Source organism: Schistocerca serialis, chromosome 1 (assembly GCF_023864345.2).
Source record: "Schistocerca serialis cubense isolate TAMUIC-IGC-003099 chromosome 1, iqSchSeri2.2, whole genome shotgun sequence".
Taxonomy (NCBI): domain Eukaryota; kingdom Metazoa; phylum Arthropoda; class Insecta; order Orthoptera; family Acrididae; genus Schistocerca; species Schistocerca serialis.
The window spans coordinates 523842379-523854535 of record NC_064638.1 but is presented as its reverse complement, the minus strand read 5'-3'; the positions used below and the strand labels follow the sequence as shown (position 1 = coordinate 523854535).

Here is a 12157-nt window from a genome sequence, read left to right as displayed (position 1 = left end):
CCCACTATGATGTTAGTTTCATTCCTGTGACATAGTCTGTCCAGCAAAGACTCCATCCATGTCAGAGGGATACCATGACATTTTAATTTGCCAAGCAAAATTTTGTAGTACACACAGTGATAGGTTTTGACAAGGTCACAGAACATACCAACTGGATAGTTTTTCTTGCTTAGTTATGCCAAAAACTTCACTGGCTACATCTTGTATGGCTCCCTTTATGGAGAACATTTTACGGAAGGCAAAGTGAAAGCCTACTAGTTGGGTTCAGAAAAATGAGTCAGTGTGCTACCATAGACTAATTTCTCAGAAACATTTGAAAACCCTGGAGAGAGTGAAATGGGTCTGTTAACAGAGGTTGTCTGCCTCTGCAATTTTATAGATGGTGTTACTACAGCTTATTCAAGACTGGGGGAAGGTTTGAAGGCAAGGCACGTCACTCAGACCCTAAGATGAAAGGGACCTACCTGTTTTGAGGATAATGGGAGACCTTGCATTTTTTACAGTATTAATAACAGATGAGAGGATATTAGAATACTGGTGGTATTGGAGTTTCAACTCTTAAATTTAGGCTGGTCTGTGCAGTTTTACACAGGTTTGTTTTAGGCGAAAACAAGATTCAAAGTGCTGTAGAAATACGTTTAAGAAAGAGTTAAATTTTCCAGCAACACACACTGCCTTCTTATTATTTGTCTACATGCTGTGTTGAGTCACTGTTTATGTTTCTGTGATACCTTCTTTCTATGATCTGAACCTAACTGGTCAGCATTTAAATCTGGGCCAGATAAACCATTTATTACTGCTTTTATACGTACATCACTGAATATATGTGAATTTACTTCGAAATGTAATCTTATGTCATAAAGCCATAGATGCTTTTTTTTTAGTGTAGAGAACAGCAAACTAAATGAATTACTCTTTGAAGAGCCACTGGACACAAATGGATCCTCATATCGAAGCACAGCAAATGTTGAATACTTGCCAATACACTCCACATTCACTATATACAACATATTTGACTTTTGGGCGCTGATAACCTCGATGTTGAGCGCCCATAAGCCCCAACACACACACACACACACACACACACACACACACACACAAACATATTTGACTTTTCACTATTGGAACAAGTAACCAAACATCATCAGAAACTTACTTCCTGTGGTCCCCCTGTTTCATCATCATTCTTCTTCATTACGAGCTGGGCGTGACCACCTGGTACAAGCTTCTGAAACACTTCACTGAAGTATTTTGATACCTGCTTGAATGTGAACTCTATAGCTTCATATTTACGTTGCTCCAAAACTGACATGAGTTCCTTAATTTTTTCATCTCTGAAATATAAACAATAATTTTTCACTAACAAAGCAAAATGTTTGCTCAGATAATATGAAACTACTGTACAACCTAGTTTCTACCGACACTGACATGTTTTCACAACTTGGTGCATATAGGGTGTAGAGAATGGGATTACAGTCTTGTTGCTGATTTATCTATGTTGCAGTCATATATCACTGGAAGTGGTCAGATAATCAAAAGTAGTAGAAAAAGTTATGGTTTACTCTGATTTAATGTTACATATTATAACAAATGCTTTATGATACAATCAGAAGCAATAATTGCATGCTTCTTTTTTTCTAAATCATTCTAGATGTTGAACATGGGGGCTGTGATAAAATCAGGGGCAATGGGCAATGTGCTTGAAAAATGAGAGCAGTCACCTTACACTTTTTCTAAAACTTTTCATTTTCTCATGAACCAGCTTTCAAGCTACTGCACGCCCATTATCAGATAGTAGGTATTTACAGCAACTTTTTATGGAACAGAATGTCTGAAACTAGGAGCAGAGGTGAATACAAAAGTGATAAAACAATTACATGCCTGCAATGTGAACTCTCTATTGCATGTTAACACTTCGAGGACTGGGCTAGGATGCGGTTTGACTGGCTGATATCGTGCTTTTTCAGTTTTTCTGAATTTTGTGTACCAGGCACTTCTGCACAGAACTAAGTCTGCTTAATGCATATGAAAGAATAGTCTTTTTTTCCCTACCAAATGGTGCAATGAAACACAGCCTTTCTCAGTGACAATATTTTTTATATTGAAGGAAAATACATTCTTTTCACACAAACATTTTTTCCATCTTTTGTTTCCAAAAGGAGATAGGATTAGAAGTTGTCAGTCCTTTATATGAAACTGTCTTTGTCAAAAACAGACGACACACACACACACACACACACACACACACACACACACACACAGATATGACTGCAGTCTCAGGTAACTGTAGCCTTGCCCCGAGACTGCAGTCATGTATGTGTGAGTTGCGTTTGTGTGAGTGAGTGTGTGTACGTGTGAGTATTTTTGACGAAGGCCTTATGGGCAGAAAGCTTTATTTGTGACAGTCTTTTTGTTGTTGTGCCTATCTACGACTCAGCATCTCTGCTATATAGTGAGTAGCAACTTTCCTTTTCATAATTAGTTTCAAATAGTATTTGTTCAGCTTCAGATCTACATAGCTAAGTGTGCAATCTATCATGCCCATACAGAATTACACACAGAATACTGTGATACATCAGTATTCTGATGTGTAACTTCGTATGGAAACAAAAGGAATTTCATTATATATTGATTGAAACTAATCATAAAAAGAAATTTGCCTACAGAAACAACAAAATAAAGGACAAATTGTAAATGCAATTTTGTTATTCTGAACTAGTTATGGTTGCACTTGATACGAAATAAAAAGTTCCTGCAAATACCCACCATCTGATGAGTCTGTAGCAGCTCAAAAGTTGGCTAATGTGCAATTTAAGAAAGTTCTAAGAAAATTATGAAAAGTTTTGTTGAAATTTCCATTCAAATCATTTAGTATAATTTTTTGTTGTATTCTTAAGAGAGAATCGTTCTCCTGTCCCGTTTCAGAGAAAGGATGCTGGCTGGCAGCAGTGTAATCATAAAATCATTTCATAAAAATGATCTTGAATGGTACTGGACTGTGGCGTGATAAGGGTCAGCTGCTGTATAGCATCTATGCATGTCATCTACTGCGGTTGCAGTAGGATTGTTCCTTCCCATAGCCTGTATCTGTGACACTGAAATACATGCCAAAATTAATTTGGGTGCCCCAGTACTCTACCCACTGCCATTGTTGCCTTTCGTTGTTTTGCAGTTACACATGAATAGAGATTTTTTCTTTAAGTTCAGCAGTACAGATGCTGGACTGATGTTATAACAACACTGTGATGAAACACAGCTACTGCTGTTACTTATTATTTTTTGAACAAACACAGACCTTACCTTAGTTTCCCCCATTGTTTCTTCATGGTCCTAATCGCCAGACACCATGTATGCAACATCCTAAATAATGAATGATTTGAGTAATTTCAGCCAAATCATCAAGCTTCAATGCTAAAGATTTGCTCCAACAAATGAGATTAAAATGAAGAATCACATTTAAATTATAAATGTGGCCTGGTGTCAATTTCTCTGTCAAAAATGTACTCAAAATATTCCTTTCAGTCAGAATAAATTGATGAGCACTATACAAAGTTTCAAAAGATTCCATTCATTCCTGAGTAGTGGTGAAGTTCATGTCAGGACATGCCTGAGCACCATACTACATGAATAATTTCGATTTTTGCTTTTTTTACTATCTCTCTGCCCTCCAAACAATCTTCGTACATAATTTTGATTCACTGGCACTTTCTCAGTATACAGACCTTACTTGATATTTATTTCACTACACTCCTGAATTGTTTTTGCAGCAAAACAAAAAATGCATATTAAGTTACTGAAATCACTGTAAAATACAGCATGTGGTAGTGACGGCTGTCACCCAACAAAAATTTTTCAGTTGATAGGATAGAATTGCTGCCTCAAGATGCTCTCTTTTCAAAAAGCTATTTTCAAGTGATATATGGCAGCAACATAGATAAATCAAGCAACAAGACTGTAATCCCATTCTCTACACCCTATATGCACCAAGTTGAGGAAACATGTCTTTCGTGCTTAACAACACAGATAGAATGGAAGTAAATGTATTTGTTTATTGTGATTAAATATAGTTACACTATGAAAGGACGGACAACAAAAACATGGCACATCATAGACTGCTGAATGTAATGAATTTAGCATAGTTTAGTTTTGAACGATGATCACTATTTATGTTAATTGTGTTTCAACATTACCTAATGGAATCTTTCCAGAATCATATTCCTATGTATATATATATATATATATATATATATATATATATATATATATATAAAAAACAGAAGAAATCTAAATACTAGAAAGATGGGTGATAATTATGGGTAAATGATGGAATAACAGCATAGTGGGAGAACGTTATACATGGAGATTGATGGCAAAGGTGATGCGGACTGCAGTATTCTTCAGATCCCGAGCTCGGTCAGCATCAATGAATAGTGAATGAACTTAAAATTTTCAACAGCACCTCAATTTTTCAAGCAATTTTCGATAGGAGAAGGATGTAGACTGCAAATGTCTACCTTGGTTACATAAATTGGATGTGCAGTGTGCAAGTTGAATTAACAGTGACAAGCCAAGGTGTGAATACTAATGTAATTAATGATAAGAACTATTTCCAACAGGATAGCATTAACACATGAATGTTATTAATGAAATAGGGTTAGCTAATACAAATGACACTAGAAACAACTGAAAGAAAAAATTCAAATTTGAATGCAGACACTAAATTGTGAGGTGCACAAATGGACAACAATACTGTTAATATCGTACAAAAGGATAATATAACTAACCAGTTTTTATGAGAAATAAATCAAGAACTGAAGGCAGATAATTGACAGCTGAGAGTAGATTTGAACAAACAACTAGATGAATAATGATAAAAATTTGAGGGCAGATATAAACATTTGAAAGTGCAAAATTCCTGAAATGTTGGAGTGTTCAAAAAGAGCTATTTTAAGAAACTACAAAAAAACTTTCATTAAGCTGATAAGATTAGGACTTAAACTGAGCTGCTTCCATATACATAAGTCAGCTTTAGTGTTGCACGAGATCACTTTATGAAAACAAACAAGAATACAAATTTGTATTACAAGGGGAGCATATTATTAATATATACTTATATTATGAGGGGAGGGTATTATTAAATCTACTTTCGAATAGTTTATCATACAGCATCAAAACACTTACATAAGCGATACAACATGGTGAGGAGGTTGGGGGGGGGGGGGGGGGGTTAACCTACAATAACTGAGTCTCTCTCTCTCTCTCTCTCTCTCTCTCTCTCTCTCATGCAGCACATGAGACCCACTTAATCATTCTTCTTTAAATTTTGTATTAATTACAAATACTGTTGCAATATGTGCACAAAAACTTACAAGAATTCATGAAGTCAAGATGCTTCAAGAGCAAAGGGAAAATGCAAAGCAAACTATAATGTTAACTAGCATGAACTTTTCTGAATTCATCATTTTATAATATCAAAGCCATGTTATCACATGAATCAAAAATAATTTTTTCCTAATATGAAAATGGATACTCACCCCCTGTCGAGTTCTTCTTTGCGCTTCATTAATTTTTCTTTCTGATCTGAGAAACTCATAAACTGATCAAGAGCCTTCTTGTTAACATGGCTGTATTTTTTTAGCTGGCTGTTTGCTTTCTCCATTTCTTTAAAGAGCTGCAAAAACACACACAAAGTTTAACATGTATATAATATAAACATACCTTAAGTAACAGCACAAAATTTGCGGAGAGGACAAATAATTGTAAAATGCATAATTCCTGTGTATCAGAAATGTCCCATACAAGACATTAAAGTAGATATTTTCAGCTTGTCTGTGGTATGTATACTTCATAGCATGTAATGTTAAAATATCGATGTTGTATGAGCTGTAAAATAACATACTTAAACAGGGTGTATACGTGGACAAGGAAAAAAAATTCCCGGATTTTTCCCGGTTAAAAATACACTTTCTCCCGGATGACAGTATATTTTCCCTTATCAACCCTTTGAATGGTTATGGTTTTATGCACGGGCGTACAATTTCCAGGCACTTTAGAAAACAAAACTCAGGGAAAAAGACAAGTTTTGGAAATATCTTTGATGTGCAGCAACATGTACGCTGCGTATTTTTGTATTACGAAAGCATACATTGGAATTCCACCAAACACCGCATGTTACTTTCCGAATCATTGAAATCGAGATTTCGATGCGCTTTTGTAAGCCATTCGTAGCTCATGTCACATGATCTCGCCAGTCGATGACAGCGGATATTCACATGATGTAGTCAGCCAACAGCAACATCACTGTTAAATAGCAAGAACACACAAACAGGGAAAGTTAATAGTTTAAATTAATATATATAGTGTTGCTACAAGAAAAGAAAAGCTTTCACATATAATATTGGTCTCAAGCTGCAAGAGAAGCTAAGCTTTCGCATATACTGTTGATCTTTTTTGCGTGTGTTACGCTTTAAGGTATATCACACAAATGTGCCAGTAAAATTTTTAATAATGACGTAAATGTCTGATCTTCAGGGTTCGAAATTCTTCTAAATGACTCGTCATCAAAGAGTTAATTTTTAAATAAGAGTCAAACGCTCTGTTATTTTATAAATTCATGGTACATTCTTGCACATAGTTCAACTTACGTAAAAGGATATTTACTTTGAAAGTAGCGCTTTTCAAGCCACTATTAGCAATATTTTCCCACGACCTGTTAGAAATAGGTTCGTTTCAGAAGTTGCCAGGGAGCGCAGATAACAGGCAACACCAAGCTTGGGTAGCTATCATGATGTAGGAAGCCCCTATGTACGTACGTGTAAAACATTGAAAGATCATACATTAAGTCATAAAAGAAACAAGACACCAGAGGATACTGCAAGAGCATCGGAATTTCGTGAACCATATTAAAATGCGCACATTTAAAGTGCATACAGGGCACATTCGTATGTCCAGATTCCCAATCAAGTAAACCTCAACCTGATATTAAGCTTTTCAGTGTGGTTTTTGGGATGTAAATTTTCTTGAAGTACCAGTATTGTATTATATCATGTTTGGTTCTTTATTATGGCATAATGCCATACGTGCTATAAAATGAAAACGTGCACTTGAAATGCAGTGAACAGTTGAAACTAGCCAGTACTGTGGAAAAGGTTAACAAAAGTCAAATTTCTTTAGCAAACAGACAAAAATAACTTCATTGTTCCGCAAGGCGATTAATGCTTGACTGTCAGAAAGGTGGAAATAAAATAAAATCTGAAACTAATGACATATTTCAACCTTCCGTAATTATGTGAATGTGTTTTAATTCACTTGATAGCGCCCAGCCACAGATATCCGTTTTGTTTTCATTTGACGTGAGAGTAAACAAAGAGGAAACAGCAAAATCACTAAATGTAAACGCGGGTCACGTGGAGACTACCCACTATAACTCAGACTGCTCTGCGTGTCAGCCCGGATCTACATTTGCGAACCGGGTCAATACTAAAAAAAATCGAATTTTCAAAATATGTTCATCTTGTAGCGCACATATTTCCGAAAAGTCTGGAACAGAAAACATATGTACTGGAGGAAATGTAAGACATTTTATTTGGTCGCAAGTATGCCAAAGCGCAGAGCCACGCCTATTAATAAAGCAGTTTTCTGCCGCACGTCCAAACTATATTCAGGAGAGTGGAAACTGAAATGTCTTATGGTGTCTCTCCTGCTCCCAGTCGGCTCGTTTAACAGCCTGCCCCTCTTTTAAAAAAATCTCGCAATTAATAGCGGATGGGATTATTTGTAATCTAGAGAACAAGAACTCTTCAGGAAATATGAACTCTTTATTGCTTATTAGTTAATAACTTGTTGTTTTGTGTGACATAAAATTAAATACAGGCTACATAAAACCAATAAAGACAAGAGAAATTATGCATTTCTTCAATCCTTAGCTCCTAGCATTTTTTTTCTCTAACTTTGCTACAGCTTTACATGGTGTCCTTTCATTTCTGTGAAAGAATCTATTACGTCACCAAAATTCGTCAAACATTTTGTTACATGAAAAATCAAAATGTCGTTATCTAATACTGAAAAAGCTGTTAATACAAATAATACCAAAGACTGGTGTGGTTTCTCGATCCGATTACGTCTATTTTGTCACTGTCTGCTAGATAAAACAAAATAGGCCTTTCTAATATGGCAGCAATTTTGTAACAAACCAAATAAATGAGACTGTTTTGGCACAAATGGCCATTTTTATAACACGACAGAATACAATCCAATAAGTACCAATATCAAATGCCTATTAAACCTACTACAAGCAAAATACTTTATGTTAGGAAATAATTTCACATTTCATTAATACACACCAGCTTATCAAGCATGAGATCGAAAAGTAGTATTACGAAATTTTTATATAAATTTGGAATCGTCTTATTCTTCCATAATTTGTGTGATGTCCCCATTTCTTCTCCTTCCCCGTTCTAACAAACAATCTTGTCATCACCAATTCTATAGCTATTGCTGCCACTGTCAAAATTTGTTCGCTGATTAACTTCACTAACCCTGCCAGAATCACAGGTTCAGTTATCCCGCGATTATTTTCCGGTTAGGCATTATTACGTGTTCGAACAACACGTTTTCCGCGTTACTTCCAGAATAGAACTGAAGCGGCTGCTAGCCAGGGACTGTACTATTGGTCCTTACTAGTGTAGCGATCTGGCCAAAAATTTTCTGTCAAAATTACATTTTCTTGGATATACCGAGAAGATAATACGTAATCTTTCTCACCTGTTATTCCTGTCAGTCATTAATTTCCATTCTGGTAGTCTGAATCTACGGATTTCACTAGTAATTATAACAATGCTGATCATTCGCAAACCCAATCAACCACATATTCAGACAGTGATTGGCATTCATCCGTTCGGCTTTACTCCCTCAGCTCGTATAGCCCCGTCCCCTTTTGTCTGAGGAAAGTTTATTTCTAGATGCGACGAGGATTCTCCTGACAGAGATATCACGTACACTATGCATGCATTCAAAAGTCAACTTATGATTCATTCTGAAATCAACTTAAAATGTGTTCAAAAACCAACAGGGAAGCGTTTCAAAATCATATGAATAATCGATAGACAAACGTGCGCTGGATGCTAGGTGCTTTGTGAAACAAGTTTTTTTTTCCCTCAAGAATATGAATTTGGCGCTACCTTTTCCTGGTAACATCTAGCTGCTTGCTGCGACTGCTTGCACAGCCAACAGCCACATTCCTGTTGCCATAAACGGGAGAATCTACTACTCAGATGTGACTCAACTGCGCATGCGCATGAGCCCGCGTGTAACTGTTAAAACAAATCAAATGTAAACAGTTGCGACTTCACTCTCATTGGAGGCAACTTGTTATGAAGCTCTGCATAGTCTTCCAAAAGTTTTGACACATTTTCAGTTGGCAGAGGCTTGCATGAGCACTGTGTGTCGTTGTTGTATACGGTGCATTTCCTTTGCAATTTAAGTTATTTTCGTTTTTTTCTCTCCTCTATGTTTTATTGTATTATTTTACAGTAGTGGGATACAGTAATATCCTTTGTGAGAGTATCGGTTCTTACCAGTCAAAACTACAAAAATTTAACTGAAAACTAAAACAATGAAAAATTCCCAGAATTCTAAAAATATCCCGGTTTTCTCCTGGATGAAAAAATTCCCAGGTTTTTCCCGGATCTCCCGGGTCATATACACCCTGTTAAAGCAAGTATTTTGCAATAATTATATTGTGCTTTGTGCAAAATCTGCCACATGACTTCCCATTTTATTATTAACTGCCTCCCCTCCTTTCTGGTCCATGTTGTCCAACAGTTTTTCCATATATTTCCTTTCTTGTTATGAAATTTCAGTCTCCAACCCAAATTAAATGTTTACCTTTCTCAATAGAATGAATTTTTTTTTTTATCTCGTTATCCATTTTTCATTCTCTTTTACTACTGTGGTGGGTTTGACTTTTAAATCAATCTTGGCTATGAAGCCAACATTATGCTGTATTATCCCTATTTAATTTTGAGAACATAAGTTGAAGAGAGGTGGGACACTGGAAGGTTTCAGACATATTGTACGGTGATAAAGACAGATTTACAACCCTTGTTTTAAACTACAAAACACTGACACGTGAAAGAGTGTGGATTCTGACAATAGTTAATCAGTCACTGAAAAATGTAGGAAATTAAGAAGATTGTACATATGAGGGAAAGACAACAACAAAACAAAACACAGCCCAATCTTCCTTTAGGCATAAATAGTGTCTAGTAACATAAAAAAAATTGTCATTTAACAATTGTACAGCAGAATGAGATTTTCACTCTGCAGCAGAGTGTGCGCTGATATGAAACTTCCTGGCAGATTAAAACTGTGTGCCCGACTGAGACTCGAACTTGGGACCTTTGCCTTCCGCGGGCAAGAGCTCTACCATCTGAGCTACTGAAGCACGACTCACGCCCGGTCCTTACAGCTTTACTTCTGCCAGTATCTCGTCTCCTACCTTCCAAACTTTACAGAAGATCTCCTGCGAACCTTGCAGAACTAGCACTCCTGAAAGAAAGGATATTGCGGAGACATGGCTTAGCCACAGCCTGGGGGATGTTTCCAGAACGAGATTTTCACTCTGCAGCGGAGTGTGCGCTGATATGAAACTTCCTGGCAGATTAAAACTGTGTGCCCGACCGAGACTCGAACTCGGGATCTTTGCCTTTCGCAGGCAAGTGCTCAACCATCTGAGTTACCGAAGCACGACTCACGCACGACTCCAGAATAGAACTGAAGCGGCTGCTAGCCAGGGACTGTACTACTGGTCCTTACTAGTGTAGTCCTTTCTTTCAGGAGCGCTAGTTCTGCAAGGTTTGCAGGAGAGCTTCTGTAAAGTTTGGAAGGTAGGAGACGAGATACTGGCAGAAGTAAAGCTGTGAGGACCAGGCATGAGTCGTGCTTCGGTAGCTCAGATGGTAGAGCACTTGCCCGCAAATGGCAAAGGTCCCGAGTTCAAGTCTCGGTCAGGCACACAGTTTTAATCTGCCAGGAAGTTTCAATTGTACAGCAGATGACAAACTTCCTCTACCATACAGACAGCTTATGAAGAGCATACCCTCCCTCCACACACAAGACAAACACGAAAGTGTAAATTTTAATCTAATCTAGACCCAAAATTACTTTTCAGGTGAATTCTGAATGTACAGTACAATTCCAGGATTAAAAAGGCAGATTCACAGTTATAATTCTGCACAGGTGCTGAAACATAATGAATGTAACGAAATCTTTTGCAATATGTGGTATTCGGTCTCAAATTCTCCCCCCTAACAATTAAAGAGGAGAAGAACTGAGAAGAAAATTGTTAAGACACAACATGAAAAGCATACAACGAGAATGTGAATGAGAATCCAGAGCTCAATGAAACACGAAGTACAAAACATGGCTCACATATCACAAATATTTGTAAGGATACACATCACATTGCCTCGTTGCATGTTTATAAAGCTTATCTGATTGATGATCTAAAATTTATACAAAGGAAAATATAAATGGAAAACTTAACAATATGAGAATAAACAATATTTTCTAATTTATTAGATGAAAGTGGGCAATGGATGCAAAACTGCAGAGGGGATCATAAATGGACACAAATAATATTATCAAAGACAATGATGACTACCTTTTATAAGCCTACTCTGACACCAAGCACAAACTATTTGTGTCCCTGCCCCCCTCCCCCTTTTTCTTTAAACATGATGTTTGCTAACAAACATGGCATTTATTATGCTTTCAGTTTGGACACCAGTTTTTGTGTTACTCTGGGGGGCATGGATTAACAATCGCAAACCACTAGAACTATTTTATTTATACATACATTTTTGGTTGACATATTTTGATATTTCAGATACATTTCTGGAGGTGGCAATGCTCCAAGTTCCTGAATCTTTTTTGTGCATTCGGCAATTTTCTGTTGTAACATATTTTGTTTGGCTGCCATTTTCTCCAAGTCCTTGGCATCTTCATCAATCTTTTCTTGGATTTCTTTTTCTTTCTGTTTCCAAGTGTCTTGTTCCACTTGTTCATTTTTTTGCTGCACAACCAAATTGAAAAGCATATTACTTATACAGTGATTAATTTGCAAGACCACAGAACCAAGTAAATCAGACACAAAAAC

At 36.7% G+C, this 12157-nt stretch overlaps 1 protein-coding gene across 1 annotated transcript in view; it reads right to left on the bottom strand.

Moving 5' to 3' along the window:
• LOC126474514 (structural maintenance of chromosomes protein 3) overlaps positions 1–12157 on the bottom strand; it is a 216962-nt gene that overhangs the window by 37615 nt on the left and 167190 nt on the right. Inside the window, exons 21-23 of the mRNA XM_050101989.1 lie at positions 11858–12073; positions 5535–5671; positions 1157–1334 (exon numbers count right to left, since the gene is read on the bottom strand). Of these exons, the coding sequence (XP_049957946.1) occupies positions 1157–1334; positions 5535–5671; positions 11858–12073 (531 nt within the window). The remainder of the gene's footprint in view (positions 1–1156; positions 1335–5534; positions 5672–11857; positions 12074–12157) is intronic.